The sequence below is a fragment of the Schistocerca piceifrons genome, chromosome 1 (genome assembly GCF_021461385.2).
Source record: "Schistocerca piceifrons isolate TAMUIC-IGC-003096 chromosome 1, iqSchPice1.1, whole genome shotgun sequence".
Taxonomy (NCBI): Eukaryota; Metazoa; Arthropoda; class Insecta; order Orthoptera; family Acrididae; genus Schistocerca; species Schistocerca piceifrons.
In genome coordinates, this window is record NC_060138.1 from 1,063,174,860 (window position 1) to 1,063,196,904 (window position 22,045).

Genomic DNA, 22,045 nt, shown 5'->3' on the forward strand with positions numbered 1-22,045 from the left:
ACGACCCCCAGTGCTTCATAAAGCACACCACCTCCCTCCACACAAACTATGCCTTGTTAAGACTGCAGTGGATGGACATCTGTGGGCAGGTACTGTTCCACTGTCAGACAGTAATTGGTTGTCCCCCATACACTTAGTTCCCAAGAAGGATGGCACAGTGTGGCTCTGTGGTGACAATTGTTATTTTAATTCATTTACCATAATAGACAAGTATCCTATCCCAAACATTCAAGGCTTTGCCCAACTATTTAGTAGAGCATGCATTTTCAGAGTTTTGTACTGAGGCATATTTATAAATACCTGTGGAACAGAGTGACACACCAAAAAAAGCCTTGATCACCCCTGTTGACCTTTACAAGTTTATATATATGTCTTATGACCTCAAAAACGTGGCACAAATTTGGCAATGTCACAAACTCACTTCTCTTTAACTGCTCTTACTGCTAGGCATACCTAAACAACATTCTCATTTTCTATGTGCATAATGTCTGTTCTTTCTGACATGTCCAAAAGAACCGACACCATGGTGAATCATGACAGCCGTGAAGAATGAAATTTCAAGGAATTACAAACATCAGCTGTGCATGGGACATTGATAGAAATCAATGGGGAGAGTTGAAAATGTGTGCCCAACCGGGATTCGAGCCCAGGATCTCCTGCTTACTTGGCAGGCACTTTAACCCCTGAGCCACTGAGGACACAGGAATTAGTGTGGCTGTGTGGACTTATCCCAAGCACACCCCCCAGCAGACCCACAGTCTCAACTTACTCCACACACTATGAAAGTAGTACTCCCTACCCATTAATCTCAATGCTTGTGGCAAGCCCCATTCCCACACGAGTTCGAGCATATGTGTGCCCCTGCACAGAAATGATCCTGGGCTTGTGATTGCCATAATTATATGTGTATGGTGTCTGTCCTTTTGAACATGTCTGAAAGAACAGACACCATGGTGGATTTGACAGCGGTGAAGAATGAAATTTCAATGAATTACAAACATCAGCTGTGCATGGGACGTTGATAGAAATCAACGGGGAGAGTTGAAAATGTGTCCTTCATCTGAGGGACAGTTTGCATGCATGAGGCCACACCCACCCACTTTACATCTAATGCACAGTCCCCATTCCAGATGAGGTGGATGCAGCTGGAATAACAGTGACAGTCAGCACCAACGGGATGCTCAAGATACATATGCCCCCTCTTTGCTGCTCCTCCAATACCGACACCTCCCGTGCTGGGCCAATTCACACATGTTCATTAACCAGCCCATCCTCCTTACTGGATTGCAGACTACACCTTCTCCAGTCCAGCTGGCATGGACCTCCCCAGCTTCATGACAAATGGTCCACCCGTGCCTTCCATCCAAGGCATGGTGGTCGTGCTACCTCACACAATCAACCAAGAACCATTGCGCGGCCTACAATACCCCTGTATTCGACAATGCCAATTTCCTCTCCTCTGTGCTCTGCACTCTCCAGGGGGAGGGGGTGGGTTTGGAATGAGGAGTGCTCTATCTTCAGATTCAGTGAGCTAATGTAAACGTCATTCCTTCTACCCCTTCCTCCTAGTCCCTTCTTTCCTCATTGTATTAGTAATATGTACTGATATATGGAGAGCTTAGCTGTTTCATGAGATTATGTGATATGTGCCTGTGATAGCAGATACTGATAATTGTTTGCAGTTTGCATAACTTGTTAAAGGACTGTTCAGGATTCGATCTCACTGTGTAGACTTACATGAATGTTCACAAACAGAGCTACTTTTGATGTTTTTATAGTGCACTAACTTGTCTGAACATGACTGTACATTAACTTAGCATATCATTTATCATTTCCTCTTTGCCAACCCTTGCCCACTTACAAGCTATTGTGAGTCTTCAAATGTTGATTCTGTTCTTATAATCTGTAATTAGATACATTTTATGATACAAATGTGTTTTCAGAGACATGCATTATTGTAATCTGCACAGGTTATTACTATTTGGGTCAATAAATATGAATTCTCAGTGGAAAATGAGCAAACAAACCATTATGTAAAAGTACAGAAGTCATTACATAATAAACTATAATTTTATGATTTTCTTAATTTTAATACTGAACTGATATTGTAATCATTAAGATAGTGTACTGATTTTGCCAGGAACAAGGAAAGGAATTCAACATAACATTGAAAGAATCCTTGAAAACATTCACTCAGATTAATTCAGAAATACAGCCTGAAATATAAACCAGTTAGTACTCCCAAAAAACATGAAAAGTATAAGAGGTTATTGAAGCACACCAAAAGCATATTGGTATACTGTTATGACAGCCATGGTATCTCTTTTAGAAACAGCACCCTTGCATGCACAGTTACATTATTCTTTTTTTCTTTACAAACATATGAGGGGGCAGTCGAATGAAAACCAAACCCTTGCCACAAAAGTAATCATCAAATGTGTTAAGACATTTATCCCACTGGGTTACAAGATGATCAATTCCTGTTTCACAGAACACAGTCGGCCACTGTTGGATCCACAACCACACCCACTCCCTCACTTCCTCGTCCGGCTGAAACCGAAGTCCATGGGTGTCTTTCTTCAGGTTGCCAAAGATGTTAAAATCACACAGTGAAAGATCTGAGCTGTACAGAAGGTGTGGTTCTGGATCTGTAAGTGGCTGACTATGTTTCATGAAACAGGAATTAATCATCTTGTCTCCCTCTGGGATAACTATCTTAATGTGTGTGGTAATTACTTTTGAATGGAATCATTCCACAGTCATGTTGTGGTGGGTGTTCGCATTTCATTTGACTGCCCTTATATATATACAGAGCAAGAAAAAGCAACAAATAGTATCAAAGCCTTCAAAAATAAAAAAAAACACACAATATTTTATTTTAAAACATTTGATTTCACTCACTTCAAAAAAAGCCTAAGACAAGTAGCAACTACTTACATGCCTCATCAATTGAACCCCTATTTTCAGAGGGTTTCTCTACATCAAGAACTACAAATTGTTGCAATGTGTGTATTGGCAACGTGGAGCAGGGGGAGGGTTAGTGTATGTGTACACACATGTTTGTGATGATAAACAATCAAAGCATGCTTCAAGATTTCAGTGCTTCATTCCATATGTAACCAAGAAGTTGAGCAGGCAAGTCTGTCTGATAATTGACTGAGAAATGGGTTTATTTCTCAACAGAATTGGGTGAAAATATGATAGATAAAAATGCCACTCATCTGTAGTTAGTTGGTTGGTGGTGCATAGATGTGTATAACAGCTCAGAAAATAATTGTTCCAGCTTTTGAGCGACATTTTGTTCTTTGTCTAGTGTGAACATCATCTACACACACACACACACACACACACACACACACACACACACACACACACACAAAATCCAGTCATGAAGACACTGATTTTTGAGACCTGCTACTATAGCATGTGGGTGTGGTGGGAGTGAAGAAGTTTAAGGCAGGTGGAAGGAGAGGAGCTGATGGGGTGGGAAGCAGGCAGGCAAATATGGAGTACGCAGGAGACAGGGAGACAAGAGGCACTCAGCAGCAGCAGAAAATGCAGGATATTTGCAGTAGCATTCACAAAACTGTAGAAAGAGCTTGAAATAGAGAGAAACAGTGTGGGATATGAATATAATAGAGGCAAACATTCCACGTGGGAAATATATCTAAAAACAAAGATGATGTGACTTACCAAACGAAAGTGCTGGCAGGTCGATAGACACACAAACAAACACAAACATACACACAAAATTCAAGCTTTTGCAACAAACGGTTGCTTCGTCAGGAAAGAGGGAAGGAGAGGGAAAGACAAAGACAAAAGGATGTGGGTTTTAAGGGAGAGGGTAAGGAGTCATTCCAATCCCGGGAGCAGAAAGACTTACCTTAGGGGGAAAAAATGACAGGTATACACTCGCACACACACACACAGACACACACACACACACACACACACACACACACACACACACACACACACACATTTACATCCGCACATACACAGATACAAGCAGACATTTGTAAAGGCAAAGAGTTACATTTGTAAAGGCAAAGAGTTTGGGCAGAGATCTCTGCCCAAACTCTTTGCCTTTACAAATGTCTGCTTGTGTATGTGCGGATGGATATGTGTGTGTGCGAGTGTATACCTATCATTTTTTCCCCCTAAGGTAAGTCTTCCGCTCCTGGGATTGGAATGACTCCTTACCCTCTCCCTTAAAACCCACATCCTTTCGTCTTTCCCTCTCCTTCCCTCTTTCCTGATGAGGCAACAGTTTGTTGCAAAAGCTTGAATTTTGTGTGAATGTTTGTGTTTGTTTGTGTGTCTGTCGACCTGCCAGCAATAAATATATATATATATATATATATATATCCTGACTATTCACCTCCCCCCCCCCCTTCCCCAACCCATCTGTCCAGACAACTTCTCACAGTTAGTGCCACCAAGTCCGCATAGATACGTGTTTGTGTAGGTGTGTGTTTGGAGGGAGGTGTTATTTGTGTGTGTATGCTTACACTAATAAAAGAGTCATTATCATCGGCTGCAGCGGTAGTACAAGTTTGACGTAACTGCTGGATGAAGGCCTTATCTAAACTGTTCCGTACAGTCTAGTTTTCAGCTTTATATGTACATCCATCCATCTTCTTTAGGTTGTTATCTAGGTTTTTGTTACCTCTGGAACTCAAGCAATGTACTTCCTTAGTCCCCTTGCCCTCCATTCAACTGCCCAGCTCCATTTATTTTTTATTAGAGTTGTTGTTTTGTCAAAGGAAAATTTAACATTGAGATAACTAATACATTATGAGACAGAATTGCTGGGCACTACTAACCTTCAGGGAGAAAAATTATAAGTACTGCCTATAGAAACATATAAAAGTGACAACACTATCCTAGCTTTCAGAACTGCTGTTTCCTGCCTTGGGGGATGGAAAGGTTGGGATCTGAATGACCTGCCCTTTCTTTTTAACCTTCTGCAACCTGTCTCTCCCTCTCCTCCCTGAAAAAGGAACTAGCAGTTCTGAAAGCTAGGATAGTGTCATCACTTTTACTGTTATATTTGTGTATCAGCAGTGCTAAAAATTTTGTCTCCTGAACATCAGCATCTGTCTTACAATGTATATTTCATAGCTGTGTCTTCCCTTACCCACTTTTTCCTGTTCCTCCTGGAAATTCCAACATTTATTTCTCCATTGCTTACAGAGCAACCTCTAGTTTTTTAATGTCTTTTGCATTAGAAGCTCATGCCTAACTATTAAAAGTCAAAACTGAAAATACACACTGACTCTAAACTTTCCATTTCAGACACAATGTACTTTTTAACCTTTACAAAATATTCCAGATCATTTTTATTCTGTTATCAATTCATTTGTTTCCTCATCTGACTGACATACAGAAACTCAACAAGTGGTGCTATGTTATCATTGTTAATTTGAGCAATTTTGTTTTAGACGTACTGATTGTATATTTTGTGATCTTATTACAGTTGCCTTTCAGGTATACTTTTGTGCTTGCTTATAAAGTACCTCCATTAGTTGTTGGAGTTTTATCTGCTATAGGGGCAATCCATGTAATGTTATTAGCAAAGTTAAGGTGGTTCATATAACATATTCTCCAGGAGTAATGGATCGAGTAAACAACTGCCGCGTGTGTTACGTCTTGTACATGGAGCATCATTGAAGTTACTGTCAGTATCTAATTATCTGTGACTGTTTAGAGATGTGTACTTGTGTTGCTAGAAATAAAAAGTAATTCTGTATGCTTCAGTTTCTTGTATACTATTTTATGTGGTGTATAAGCCTTACCCATATAATTGGTGACCTCGACAATGAAGAAATTAGTATAATTCTGGACAGTTTATTTTTTGAACATTTAAATATGATGCCACAGCAATAGAAGACTCCCACAAGCAGTTGTAAACCATCAATGATGAGATTCAGGAAATTCATTACAAAACTGAAGGTCTGGAGCTCTTCCTTTCCACAATGCAAAAAGTGGACAAAGTACAGTGCAAAGAATTGAATACTAAAACACTGCACAACTCCACATTGGTTTAATGAATGCAGACAGCAATGTCAACTGCACACCTCTATCCACTTGATCTTTCAGGCAGACCAGGAGGTGATGTTAAGGCAGATTTGACAATGTGGGCTGCTCAAGTGATTTCTTCTGTGTTGTGATCACACTCAGGAAGAATGAATAGCCTGTTTGTTGATTCAAGTGGTTCTTCCATACTGTGCTTGCTGTTTACGCCTGACCAATAACAAATTTGGTTCATGTTCACAGAAAATACTTTCATGCACCAGCAGATTACTTATGATTATGGCCAATCGACATGAATGACCAGCAATTTAGACCAGTGGATGACAGCACTGGTTTTGGACATTATTGTGCACCTGCTACAGCATCAGATTTACCTTGCTTTGAAAGCTGAATTAGTTGTTCGCTGCACGAAATTGCCACACTACAGGCTCAGAGAAGTGCTTTATCAAGAAAAAGGAGGTGATGAAATCCCTTTTGTATTTTGGTGGCATGTACGGGGTACAACAGTCCGCCTCTGTAGGTCAGTGGTTAGCTGCTGCTGGCTGCTATGCAGAGGACCCAGGTTCAATTCCTGATACTACCAGGCATTTTTTCTTGGTGTGAGGACTGTAATGGGTTGCAATCAGGTACTTGATGCCAATTGAGGAGCTACTTGAGTGGGAATTAGCAGCTACAAAGTCATGAAATCTGACAACAGCCAGGAGAGTAGTTTTCTGACCCCACATCCCTGTGTACCGCATCCAATGTCTCCATTGGCATAGGATGATGTGGCTGGCAGTCAGTCCCAACTGGCCCATCAGGTCTAGAATTCAGAGCCTTTTTCCCCCAAGGTATGATAGACACTATTACAGTTTTGGATAATTTGTTGTTGCATATTTGGCAACACCGCTTACCATCACAAGTAGCATTGGTAGTGCATGATCAACTAGCAGACAAGTTGGTAAAAGTGTTCATCAAAATATACGCAAATTGGAGTTGCCAGCAACTGTTGCTTTGATGCCATCAGCAGATGACATGCAAACTGACTCCAACCAGTAGATGCAAAGTTGCCTAAAGAGACAACAGTTGACTGCTGCACCTTCATGCCACTCCTCTGACAGAGCATTTTTAAAGAGCTCCAGAGCATTTTTAAAGGGTTCCAGAGTTCATGGGCCACAGTTGAGATACTGGCTACATTGGTTCAAGTGCTGCAACAGCAGCAGGAAGGAGAAAGTAAACAGCTGTGATCCTCATGCACTACAATGATGTACTTCCAGCGATCTGGAGTCAACTTTGTTAATGTTTGTTGGTACCACAGGCAGCAGGCACTGAAATGCACATAAACTTGCATCCATTCAAATTATGACTGTGGTCTTGATGAGGCACAACAGATTGCATGTTGTACAAAAAGTGACACCCGTCATGGATGCAAGATAAACAACAGGTGGAACATCGGCATGAAACTGTAGACAAACTGCACCACAACAGTTGGTACGTCTACAGGAGTGGTACGATGTGTACACAAACTCCACAAATGCTACAGCTGCCAGCACACCCCATTGCACTTGTACGTATCAGACAGGCATATGGGATGACCTTCCTGATTGACAGCAGCTGAGATGTCAGCATGCTCCCAGCCTGGTGCCCACCTGACGGTAAGCCACTGAAAGCAGTGAAAAACTTGGTGATAGCCACCTATGGCCACTTAGGCTTCACCATCATCTTCATGCAGATGTTCATTGTCATTGAACCTATATTAGGTACCATCCTCCTTGCTTATTGTGCATTAATGGCAGATTTGAGGAAAACATGACTACAGACTACACGAGACAGCAGATGGGGGCACTCTGCCTACAGCATAACACAGAGAATAGAAAATACCAACTACAATAAACAACAGCGGAAATCTCTTACTGATTTGCAGACACCAGAAAAGTGTAATGACATCAAACATGTCCTTGTGCATCATGTCCTTGGCCAACCCATTTTACAGCATGCCCCCAGAATTGCCTCAGAGAAACCAAGGCTATATCTGAAGAAATGCTCCAAGTTGGGATAGGCTACTGTCCTGATAGCCCATGGTGTCTGCCTTTGCACGTTGTTCACAAGAAAGATGGTTTGTGGTGCACCTATGAAGATCACCATGGCGATGTGCCAGGACAGTTCCAGGCAGATGCCCAATACCAAAAATTCAAGATTTTACCTGTGCATTAGCCACTAGCAACAGTTTTTAGCGTCACAGGGTGTGGCCCCTTCCAGAATTCCAAAAAAATGGTAATTACACCCTTTTTCCTATCTGAATTTTTATGTATGGATCAAAAATGATACTCAGGCATGGATGAAGTCTTAAAGGAGTTTCTGTTTCCCTTTGTATACCATTATGAAAGGCTAGTGTGCTCACCAAATGCCCAGCAACAAGAACAATGTGTGGGAATTGCATCATCAGCTGCACAACTATAGCATAGTATTGCATTAAGAGAACTGTGTCATTGGTAAAACAGAATTGATGTTCCTGGGATACACAGTTTTGGCAGATGCCATTCATCTGTTACCAGAGGAGATAGCAGCTCTACATGCCTTTCCAAAACCGACTGACTACCAGCACTCACAAAGTTTCCTGGGAATGGTCAACCTTTATTGCTGCAGCTTTTGAGCAATGGCAATTATACAAATGCCACTTACAGGTGAGCTCACAGGACATGACATCACAGGCTGATTCCCCCTCAACTGTCCCACAGAAATGAAAGAAGCTTTTCACAGTCTTCATATGAGCCTAACTAGCACAGTGGTCCTCATTCCCCGAGCTCTCTAGCAAGATTTGACCACACCTACATCAGTCTTGTAGGCCCTCTTGCACCTGTGGATGGCTACAGGCTCCTTTTACAAACAGTGGACAGATGCGTTTGATGGGCAGAAACTACACCCTTTGTCGACACTTATTCCAAGATAACACCAAAGACCATCACTACCACCTACATAGCACAATTCACTTGCCCTCTCCATGTTACAACAGAACAGGGCCAACAATTCAAATCTAGTTTGTTCTAAGAATTGTCCAACTTATACAGCATCCAGCATCGTCATACAACAAGTCCAACCTTGCCAGCAGTGGAATGGTAGAAAGATGGCATGGCATCGAATTCTAAAGGCTGATCTCATTTTCAATTGCAAGAAGTGGACAGAGGCCCCTCCCTTGGTCCTTTTAGGTCGTCGTACAATCTACAAGCCCGACATCAAATCATCGTTAGCAGAAATGGTGTATGTGGAGCTGATACACGCTCTAGCAGTCTATTTTTACATCAGCACCACAGCCATCTGCAACACAACTGCCACAGTCGGTGTAACACGTCCAAGATCACTTAGGCAAAACATGTCACCCTCCTGCTTCATGCCATGGTGAACACCATGTTTTTGTCTACAAATCTTTTGACATCACACACTCACACCATGCTCCGAACAAATCTCATTAAATCGCCACTCCAGCCACTGTACACTGGAATTGCAATGAGGAAACCATACCACTGAGATCTTGCAAATCAATCCAGCAACTGACTGTTGTGTGTGTTATTTCTGGTACAAGCAGTATCTTTGAAGTTACTCTCAGTGTTAAGTTATCTGTGTTTATTTGTGGATGTGGATGTCTATTGCTAGAAATAAAAAGTAATTCTGTAAGCTTTAATTCTGTGTACATTACTTTATGTGGAGTGCAAGCTTACCCACAGTTTCATTAACACATATTCCTTCTCCTTTTCCCCAGTTCATGAATTTGAAAACATCATTTAAGATGATAGCTTCTTCAAACTCTGGTGCATTTTCTGAGCTGTTAAGTGTGTCTATGTGCCACCAACCAATCAACTGTATTTGCATGGTTACACGTCCTCATTTTTACTAGTTGTTTTCATCCTGGAATTTTATGTTTTTGTATTATTTGATGAAAATATGCTGTGAGAAAGAAGTATTGAATAACATGAAATTCAATTTGAGTAGTACATTAATGGTGCATGCAGTTCATCTTCAACATCTGCCTGTCATAAACTAAAGGAAGGTACTCACATTATAAAGAGACCCTGTAAACCAGGGTGAATTGTTGTTGCCAGAATATTGCCTTGAGTAAAATGGGAAAAAAGTTGGAGCTGGCTTTTTCAGTATAGCAGAAGATGATTTGTCTGACATTGCAGCTCCTAGTTCACCCAGTCACCTGTAAACGTAAATCACAGGACCTATGGGAAACTTTGTCTTTCTAAAACAAATGAGTAAGTGGTTTGAAAAAGTACAATAAATATACATATAATTCAACAAGACTGAGATGTATATATTAGTAAGATGTTAAAAGTCATGGTATTACTTTACAGAAGTTCTAGTAATTGCTGAATACAATGATGTGCAAAATATACTATGAATCCTGAATTTATCGGAGAACTGGGCAGCAGATGAACTAAATTGAATGTTTTTGGCTCTTTTTATTAGATATTTTACAGTAGACAACTGAAAAACGATTTCCATGTACTATTTGAGCCAACTTTTAAATATATAGTTACAAATATCATTTATAATTATGTTAAAACTTAAGTTCTTTCCATTTCTCTGTGGATACATATTTAACTGATAACATGACTAAGGATTTACAACTACTTTGACATCAGACTAAAGAAATAGTACTAGCTTCATGATGCTATTTGAGGTGACTGTGGGCCACTGTCATTTTGTGTTAATGACGTTTTGTGCACAGAAAACAAAGCATGTCATCACTTAATTTGAAATGGTCCATTATTTGCATTCTGGATGTCATTCACCTCTTCTCACAGTTTCCTATGGTCTGTTAGATTCTGCATTGTTATGATTAGCTTTTCTTCTTCTCTTACAGATTCATTCCCTGTGACTGGAAACTGTGGTCATATCCCCCTTGCCTACCCTTAGTTTATCTGAATGTACTATTCTTAAAGACCAACTTCTGCCTATTTTAAATATCATCTATAAATATGCTTTAGGTATGTTATGACATGAATCTGATTTCATGTTTAAAAATTGCAAGTATGGCTATGACTGGCTAGGTCAATTGTTTCTCACATTGGAGAATTACAAGGATTTACTGCCTCTAATAGAACCGTACCTCATATGGCTGTGTGGTGTTGCAATTAACCTTTGGGTTGATAACTCATTTGTTTTTCTATGCCAACTACAGTAAGGTGTGTTTTGACAGAGGGCACGACATGTTATAGTTGTTCATTTTATATTCACAAATAAAGAATGGGATGAATGTATAGTCTCCTCTGTGCAAAGCTTGCCTTCTGGCTGAAGTATGTTAACTGACCCCACATAGGAAACCTGTGTTCAGAATTCTCAATTTTCCCAATAAATTATGTATTTTCCTTTTGAGTGTATGTGGACTCTTTAACCTTCCTTAGTGACCACAATGAACTGTAGAGATATGACTGTTTTCTCACCTTGAACTGTGTCTTTACACTGTAACAAGTGAACTGTTTCTTTACACTGTAACAAGTCTCATCAGAATCAATAAACTCAGCAGCAGTGGATGGGCAGCATACTACTGAAGTGTTCTGTTCTTCTGGAAGGTAGAAATGGGAGACTCCTTGCACAGAAAGTGATATGCAGAAATAATTTGAGTGTTGGAACAAATGAATGTAGATGTGTGGACTCAAATGGGTACTATTTTAAAGGGGAATGCTATCACATGAACATACTTGGTAAATGCACAAATTACTATGTAATATCTCTTTATATTCGATGACTTATTCTGATACAATTCTACCCTTGAATGACATTTACTAATTTTCTATCCTCATACTCGCAGAATCCATACGCAAAATAGTTTCATACAATAGCCATGCCATGAGCGCATAATTATTCTTTGTAGTACTCTCTCTGGTGGTTGTTTAAAAAAAAAAAAAATAGCCTGAGCTTTGTTTGAAGAACTGTAATCTGACTATTGAGATTTATGACAGAAGATAACTGATACGAAATTGTACGATTAAAAGGGAAATATATATATTGCTCCTTCATGCAAAAGATTAGCAGACTGCCGCAAAGCACGAGCCTGCAGAGAAGAAGAATCATCGCCTGATTTCATTCTAACAAGTAAAATTTCTGAATCATTTTGAGTGAATGAGCTATGACTGTGTTTCATATTATGAATGACTGATTGCTTGAACAAATTGAGAACTACATAATTATATAGAAAGGAGGAAACATTACAACTACATCATTCCATCCCACTTCTTTTGTGTAATATCTTATAAAAGACATATTCTGATGAAGTGCAAGAACACATTTTTAATAATTTGCTCATCCACTGTCACTGAGCTCATACATTTTCACAAAACTTGCCACACTGTAAGAATACAGAAACTTGCCACGATATGAGAACACAGTTAAAGTTGAGAAAACAGTTATCTACTAATAGGCCATGACAAATAGCTCCTTAATAATAGAAGAAGACTTTCCATTTCTTTTGTGTTGAGGTTAAAGAAAGAGAATCAGTTATGTAGACAAAGCCAAAAGCATTTTTACATTTTACAAGGTGCAGAACTGTATATTCTGGTAGGTTTAGAGCTTACTGCACACCTTTAAAGCTTACCGCACTTCTTTGCACCCGCTTGATGGCAGGTTAAACTGTGAGTAAATATTACCATTACTTTTCCAAGATAACACTACTTCGAGATATTCATTGGCTACTGAATGTCTCAGATTGTAAGTGAGTCATCTACAAAGTCATTAATATGTGAGAATGCTTCATATCAACGTTAATAGTCGATAGGGGGAACAGCCAGACTGATATGACTTTGTTGAAAGCAGAAGGAGAGATATTTGTACTTGATCAAATGTCACTCAACGGGTGTATTGAGGGACTGTTTCGGGCATGTATCTAGCCAACCTGAGATATCAGTGCTCTTGCCCATCAGTTCCTCTCCTGTACTGTTAGCTTCATTCTGAGAAACTATTAAGGTCCATAGCATTACTACCACATATTTCCACACTGTAAAATTAAACTAATCCATATTTTAATTAATTATTTATTATTTTCAACCAATTTCCAAACTTGATTGTTTCTTTCCTTGTTGATTGTGGAGGTGAAGAATGTATGACAATAATTTATATCTTAGTTCATATGTGTTAGTGCCATTCTTGTATTCTTGTAGTTGGGCATAGCAACCAGGCTTATGAGATTTCTTCTTAATACCATCTATTTTCAGTATTTCAGTGAACCAATATTAAGCTTTTTTATGTTTCATATTTATTTAGAACACTTGTGTGCTGTTCACATTTCTCCTTTGTGCATGCATATCACAAGTTGCATTAAGAAAATAATTACCACCAATACACCCCATGCACTGCAGACTATGATTCTCTTAATCCAGATCCCCCTCCAGGAAACTCTGTACAGTTTTTTCACCATTTCATATTAATATTGCCAGTGTGTTAAATATCCATCACAAGATTAATTGCAAATAATATCTTTTTAAATGTACAAAGACAGGACAAAAGTTGATTCAACTAGTCAGTTGAAAATCTGTGAATAAATGCTGAGCTATATTATATCATTAGCTTGGTGTTTGTAGTTGAAGGATGCTTTATGCTAATACAAGACAAACATAGAGATCAAGCCGTTAATTTTTAAAAATCTTATTACTCATAGAACCTAATGTGGACACTGACCTGAGATCAGATGTACATCCAACTACTTTGAATCAATGATGGCTGCATGATGGGACATAAGGGATAATGAAGCATAATTTCATAATGGTAATCATCAGCTGACCTGTTTAGGAATTTCACTGTTTCCAGTTTATTCAACACGAAATTCTTGTGAAATGTGCAGAAACATCTCTAATCAGTTGAATGACGTACTAATAATCTAGTACTAGGCATTCTGTAACTTGTGCTTGGAAAAATAATATATTTAATAGTGTTCTGTGCAAAAAGTGCCCCAATATAAGTGTACAAGGCTTTTGCAAGTGCAGTAAACATGAAAAGAAAAACTAAAAACTATGAATCCTGTAACAAAAAGGTCACAAAACAAGCATGTTACAAGTGGAGCAACAGACATGGTAACTGTATACAGTGCAACAACAGAAATATTAATTTTAAAGCATGGTGTTAATTATGAGAGCTAGTTAGTGAGAAAAGAAGACAGTGTGGTGGTTATCGACTGCAAGAGTCGACCGCCTCATCTTTGAAAACGAACTTCTTTGAAAACTGTTGATCTCAGTGTGTTCTGAACTCTGTATTCGAGCGGATGTGTATGTACCGACATGATCAGAATAAAGTTAGTTCATTATAAACGAGCAAATACTTAAAGTTGGGTTCAATATTACCATACATAACATCTCAATCCCCACACTGGTGACCCCGACGTTCACAAACGCCGCTTACGATGCCAGAAATGTGTACTGGAACATCGCCATGGACAAAGAATGCAGCAACCCTTTGTCGGATTTCTACGTCCATCGACTTCGCATCTCGCCGCATCTGGATGCAGTGTACAGGAAGTGTAATTAGTGTGTAAATTCCCGACTCTTGTGTGAATTGTGCTTTTTGGTAACTTTCGTCACCTTCGCACACATAGACAATGCGACCGAGGTGCACACGTCATTCGTCGAAACCCACTCAACGCATCGGTAATTTCACTTCTGGACAGTGCAGTGCTCCTTTGCTGATTAATTTGGACTATTTTGACTTGCTTTTGTGTAATGAATTAACTTTTTGCAATGCTTCAATATCGGACAATCATGCCAAACAATGGCCTGCAACAAATGGGGACTATGTTGCAAATCCCAGTCTGCACGAACTCCGAACTATGGCTAAATCGCATGCCTGGTTGAATTCACTGGAACAAGGACATGCTACTGATCAATGACAATGCACCAATTACACCAACGACAATGCTGGCTGTTTCTCAGTGCAACACTGGACGTGCCATGCCTCCCTCTACACAGCACCCGAGCTGCACCAACTCTGCTCAACCGCTACCGACAGCGATGTCACGGCCACCGCCTGCTGGCTCACTGACCTCGACCCAGTCAAAACAAAGAGCTGCACAACATACAATCCCACCATGCCTACCACATCTGCATTTTGTCAACAACTCACCGACACTATGCATGCTTACTGCTCGGCCGTTCACTACTGGATCACGCCCGCAACCTGTTCACCCACCCCAGAAGACGATTTCAGCCTTATCAATGCTTCATACAGCAGTGAACGTGTTCTCACTCCACCTCTGCCGAGTACTGAGTTTCACATTTGTGATCGCACACATGATCTCTTCTACTCGAACTGTTACATCAATACTGTACCGCCAACCTTGTCTTGTACGCCAGACAGATTCTGATTTCGACCCCATTTTACTCAGTGATACACAGCAGACTGCTTCATGACATATATTTTCACCTGAACAACTGCAACAGCTACGTGAGCAAATCGCAACATACAACTTGTTGGTACAAGATCAGTTACACATGCTGCAGCCAACACCGACCAAGCACGACATGCAACGATGTGCTCCTGTCATTTTTCCACCTCTGACTGCTTCATGACATACATTTTCGCCTGAACAACTGCTACAGCTACATGAGCAAATTGCGACATACAACTTGTTGGTACAAGATCAGTTACACATGCTGCAGCCGACACCAACCGAGCACAACATGCAACGAGATGCTCCTGTCATTGTTCCGCCTCCGACTGCTTCCGATCCTTCACTGTTACTACAAGCTACAACTAATACCCTGATGATCACACTACATGGATCTATGTCCCAGATGTCACAACTTTCATCATCACGCTGCCTCAAGTGGAAATTCTACGTTACTGATGTGATTGTTGTTGTTGTGGTCTTCAGTCCTGAGACTGGTCTGATGCAGCTCTCCATGCTACTCTATCCTGTGCAAGCTTTTTCATCTCCCAGTACCTACTGCAACCTACATCCTTCTGAATCTGCTTAGTGTATTCATCTCTTGGTCTCCCTCTACGATTTTTACCCTCCACGCTGCCCTCCAGTACTAAATTGGTGATCCCTTGATGCCTCAGAACATGTCCTACCAACCGATCCCTCCTTCTGGTCAAGTTGCGCCACAAACTTCTCTTCTCCCCAATCCTATTCAATACTTCCTCATTAGTTATGTGATCTACCCATCTAATCTTCTGCATCCTTCTGTAGCACCACATTTCGAAAGCTTCTATTCTCTTCTTGTCCAAAATATTTATCGTCCATGTTTCACTTCCATACATGGCTACACTCCATACAAATACTTTCAGAAATGACTTCCTGACACTTAAATCTATACTCGATGTTAACAAATTTCTCTTCTTCAGAAACGCTTTCCTTGCCATTGCCAGTCTACATTTTATATCCTCTCTACTTCGACCATCATCAGTTATTTTGCTCCCCAAACAGCAAAACTCCTTTACTACTTTAAGTGTCTCATTTCCTAATCTAATTCCCTCAGCATCACCCGACTTAATTCGACTACATTCCATTATCCTTGTTTTGCTTTTGTTGATGTTCATCGTATATCCTCCTTTCAAAACACTGTCCATTAAATTCAACTGCTCTTCCAAGTCCTTTGCTGTCTCTGACAGAATTACAATGTCATTGGCAAACCTCAACGTTTTTATTTCTTCTCCATGAATTTTAATACCTACTCCAAATTTTTCTTTTATTTCCTTTACTGCTTGCTCAATATACAGATTGAACAACATCGGGGAGAGGCTACAACCCTGTCTTACTCCCTTCCCAACCACTGCTTCCCTTTCATGTCCCTCGACTCTTATAACTGCCATCTGGTTTCTGTACAAATTGTAAATAGCCTTTCGCTCCCTGTATTTTACCCCTGCCACCGTTAGAATTTGAAAGAGAGTGTCCCAGTCAACATTGTCAAAAGCTTTCTCTAAGTCTACAAATGCTAGAAACGTAGGTTTGCCTTTCCTTAATCTTTCTTCTAAGATAAGTCGTAAGGTCAGTATTGCCTCACGTGTTCCAGTGTTTCTACGGAATCCAAACTGATCTTCCCCGAGGTTGGCTTCTACTAGTTTTTCCATTCGTCTGTAAAGAATTCGTGTTAGCATTTTGCAGCTGTGACTTATTAAACTGATAGTTCGGTAATTTTCACATCTGTCAACACCTGATTTCTTTGGGATTGGAATTATTATATTCTTCTTGAAGTCTGAGGGTATTTCGCCTGTTTCATACATCTTGCTCACCAGATGGTAGAGTTTTGTCAGGACTGGCTCTCCCAAGGCCATCAGTAGTTCCAATGGAATGTTGTCTACTCCGGGGGCCTTGTTTCGACTCAGGTCTTTCAGTGCTCTGTCAAACTCTTCACACAGTATCATATCTCCCATTTCATCTTCATCTACATCCTCTTCCATTTCCATAATATTGTCCTCAAGTACATCGCCCTTGTATAGACCCTCTATATACTCCTTCCACCTTTCTGCTTTCCCTTCTTTGCTTAGAACTGGGTTTCCATCTGAGCTCTTGATATTCATACAAGTCGTTCTCTTATCTCCAAAGGTCTCTTTAATTTTCCTGTAGGCAGTATCTATCTTACCCCTAGTGTAGGCCTCTACATCCTTACATTTGTCCTCTAGCCATCCCTGCTTAGCCATTTTGCACTTCCTGTCGATCTCATTTTTGAGACGTTTGTATTCCTTTTTGCCTGCTTCATTTACTGCATTTTTATATTTTCTCCTTTCATCAATTAAACTCAATATTTCTTCTGTTACCCAAGGATTTCTACTAGCCCTCGTCTTTTTACCTACTTGATCCTCTGCTGCCTTCACTACTTCATCCCTCAAAGCTACCCATTCTTCTTCTACTGTATTTCTTTCCCCCATTCCTGTCAATTGTTCCCTTATGCTCTCCCTCAAACTCTGTACAACCTCTGGTTCTTTCAGTTTATCAGGTCCCATCTCCTTAAATTCCCACCTTTTTGCAGTTTCTTCAGTTTTAATCTACAGGTCATAACCAATAGATTGTGGTCAGAGTTCACATCTGCCCCTGGAAATATCTTACAATTTAAAACCTGGTTCCTAAATCTCTGTCTTACCATTATATAATCTATCTGATACCTTTTAGTATCTCCAGGGTACTTCCATGTATACAACCTTCTTTCATGATTCTTAAACCAAGTGTTAGCTATGATTATGTTGTGCTCTGTGCAAAATTCTACCAGGCGGCTTCCTCTTTCGTTTCTTAGCCCCAATCCATATTCACCTACTATGTTTCCTTCTCTCCCTTTTCCTACACTCGAATTCCAGTCACCCATGACTATTAAATTTTCGTCTCCCTTCACAATCTGAATAATTTCTTTTATTTCATCATACATTTCTTCAATTTCATCGTCATCTGCAGAGCTAGTTGGCATATAAACTTGTACTACTGTAGTAGGTGAGGGCTTTGTATCTATCTTGGCCACAATAATGCGTTCACTATGCTGTTTGTAGTAGCTTACCCGCATTCCTATTTTCCTATTCATTATTAATAATGTGATACAAGCAACTTATTTACGCCGCTGCCACCTTTCCTTGGTAGTTCCAGACACTGTTTCTGTACTACGGCATAACCCGCCACATTCCAGTGCCACTTGCTTTGCCACCCTCTTCACTACCTCCGCAATGTACAACCAACACATCTGCCATTTCTGCTTCACTGAGTGAGCATCTTTCCGCTCCAACATACGACGTGCAGCAGTTTCATGCGAGCAGCTTGCAGCCTTACGACTCGATTGCAGCGCCGACAGCACACACGCAGCTCCAGTTCCAACAAACTGTGTCGCCTCTCCACCATGGACCAGTAGTTCATCTGCCAATTCGACTTCATCACGTTCACATTACATCTCATCGCCTTCCTGCTCTGACCATGGTTTCGCCAACCACGTCCGCCTTCCATCACCTCTCGCCGTCACCATGCCTCTTGCACAGGGCTCACGGCCACGCCCCCCAACCTTCGATCACGGCTGTTTCGCACATCAAAACACTGACACTGTCAACTCCGCTTGGAACATCCTGCCATCTACTGCTGTAATGCACTCACTGTCCACGGACTCTGACGCTTCCATCTACACTAAAGTCATCTGCCACCAAGGTCAGTCATGTGCAGCTTGCTGTTTTCTCCCTTGCTGCGACATCAAGCGCCTCTATAACTCTGTCATTACCACATGTGTTGCTCATCCGGCATCTCTTACGCAAATTGTTAAGCCACAGCATGCTTGCTCCTTCATGTCATATGGCCAATAACAAACTGTTACTGGACACGTCGCACTTACCGCGGCACTTGCCGACAAATACTTTGGCAATACATTGCATTGCATCTTCGACGCATTCCGTGCCTTTGATCGGATCAAAGCACGCTGCACCGCACGGCCTCGGCACGACGATGTTCTCCCCATCGACACATCGCCGCCTTCTGCTTCCACCGTGCCATCAGCAGCATGGCACAGTGAACCTGTGGATGCCTTCCACACCTTCCCTCCGCTGGTCGCGCCTACCAAGACATCGAGAAATGGTCCGATCGCGCCTCGCACTAGTGCCTGCCACGATACGATTGGTCACGCGCACCTGTGCCATCAGCCGGCTGCATGCATACACACCTCTCATCACCCTTACAGTGCTCCACACTGCCGGTGAGGGCTCTGTGGTGGTTATCGACTGCAAGTGTCGACCGCCTCATCTTTGAGAATGAACTTCTTTGAAAACTGTTGATCTCAATGTGTTCCGAACTCTGTATTCAAGCGGATGTGTTTGTAGCGACATGATCAGGATAAAGTTAGTTCATTATAAACGAGCGAATACTTAATGTTGGGTTCGATATTACCGTACATAACACCTCAATCCCCACAACAGAAATATTCTTCTCCAACAAAATGCCAAATAGTTAGGAAGAATAACATTTTTAGAAAACCATATCAGTGAGATTAAGAGAAACATGAAGGAAATGAAAAACACACAAATATTGAACCTTGTTAATAACCCTGAATGCAACAGCATTCAAAAATCTGATAAATAAAATGCAGAAACAAAGAGTGAAAGTGATATGACCATAAAAACAAATGAACTGACAGTGTCCAATATCATGTCTGTTATAAATACATTTGGCTGAAGTGAAATGGTCAGAAATGAGAAAAACAAAGTACTTATTTTAGCGTCCAGCCAGAGAAGAGAATGTAGATCATTTCTATAGGAGAGCACCATTAAAGGGAATCACAAAAAAAGTGTGGTAAACCTAACAAAAACTTTCATAATAGATGATAAATTAGTGGTAATAGAAGATACAAATGAGACTGATAATCCCTTTCAAAAGATTGAAAAGCATTTGTATGAAACATTAGAGAACGTACTGAAACTTAGTCATAAAACCAATATAATTATTCATCCTATCCCAAAACAACATGATGTACAACACCTATATTCAAAAATAGAAGCAAAAAATTACCATTTGGTACAGACAGTCAATGAGTTAAGAAATTCAAAAAAGAAGAATTACTGTTAACTTTGGAATGGAAAGATTAATAGAAACAAATTTTCTGTACAAGGCTTCCACTTAAACAGAGAAGGAAAGAAACAGATATATGAAAGACTGGCTTTTCTTGTTAACAAGAATAAAGCAATAATCCCAAATGTTAATATCAAGCCCCAGAAAACCATGGGACAAGGAAATAAGAAAGGAGAAAGCAAAAGGCATCAGAAAGACAATGACTAAAACAGTACAAACTACAATTAATGAGTGGCTTTTGGGGAAAAATCGCAGAAAATGAAAAGAAAATAATCAGAACAGTGCAAACTACAACTGAAGAAGAAAGTAGATATCTGAGGAATAACAATGATCTAGACCAGAGAAACTATCCAGAAAAAAAGGAGAGAGCAAGATGTCAATCAGTACAACTATGAATCTGTTTCATTTGTCAAAACTGTTGTCCCAGTACTAAAAAATCATGTGCTGTTGCAAGACCTGTAGTCTCAATGGAAACAACCACTCAAGCTTCAGAAGAAACTTCAACAGGATCTGCAACAACCTCACAAAGATCAACAACCACCTCACCAACAGCAACTACAACTACTTTAGCATCACCACCAAACACCCCGGCAGCATGCCCAATTAGAAATACCATGAGGCAGCCAAGTCATCTGAAGGATTTTTTATTGCTGAAAGCAGCACCTACGGTAGTTATAAATAACCAGCATCTAAACTGAAGGTAAGGTTACTGTAGATAGTCCCACAAATTCAGGAATGAAGATCTTTCACTAAAATGTCAGTCATACACAACAAAGCTGAAAATTTAAATGCATTAATAATGCATGAACTAAAAGATAGTTCTGTAATATGTGTTTCTGAGTAGTGGCTTGAAGAGACCTTAATAAATCTGTCTCCCTAAAAAATTTCTCTCTGATTGACTTCTATTGTAGACTGGGTAATAATTATAGGGGAGTAGTCATGTTCATCAAGCATGATACAGAAGTTATCAATGTAGCTAAAATGACTCACCAGAATCGTGAAAAAGACTTTGAGATAGTAGCAACAAAAGTTCCAAAATTAAATTTGATAATAGCCATAGTGTACCATTCCCTGTCAGAAAATTTTGAGGTATATCTAGAAAAAATTGAATGGTATATGCAGCAATATGTGAAGTTATAGTTTGTGGTGACTTTTAATGTAGGGTTTATCAGTAATTGTTAATGGGGAGCCGTTCTGGTCAGTCTCAGCTAATCACTTAATCTTACTGTCACAGCACGCCTTACAACAAGAATAACATCAACCAGTCAGGCAGCCTAGAATCAAAGTCTGACTGATAAAGAGAAATTTAAGCGGTCTGTAGAAGTATTCAATACAGGATTCAGTAGCATAAAGATTTAATAATGACCTTCACCACTGAAGGAGAACAGACAAACAACCTACTTAAGATTAAACACATGATCTTCCATCACGAAAGCATAAACATCTTTAATTCACTACCACAGTGAAAATTGGCCTGCCATCAATGAAACATAAAATTCAGATACAAAATTCAACATA

General features: G+C 40.2%; 1 protein-coding gene across 3 annotated transcripts in view; it reads right to left on the bottom strand.

The window, feature by feature from the left end:
• The window catches only part of LOC124753909 (calcium release-activated calcium channel protein 1-like), a 256,973-nt gene that overhangs the window by 76,291 nt on the left and 158,637 nt on the right, over nucleotides 1-22,045 (bottom strand). The window contains exon 2 of one of the 3 annotated variants that reach the window (XM_047249023.1): nucleotides 10,069-10,213. The exons of the other annotated variants lie outside the window; for them this stretch is intronic. Within the exon in view, the coding sequence (XP_047104979.1) occupies nucleotides 10,069-10,188 (120 nt within the window). The 5' untranslated portion in view covers nucleotides 10,189-10,213. The remainder of the gene's footprint in view (nucleotides 1-10,068; nucleotides 10,214-22,045) is intronic. 3 annotated transcript variants of the gene reach the window in all.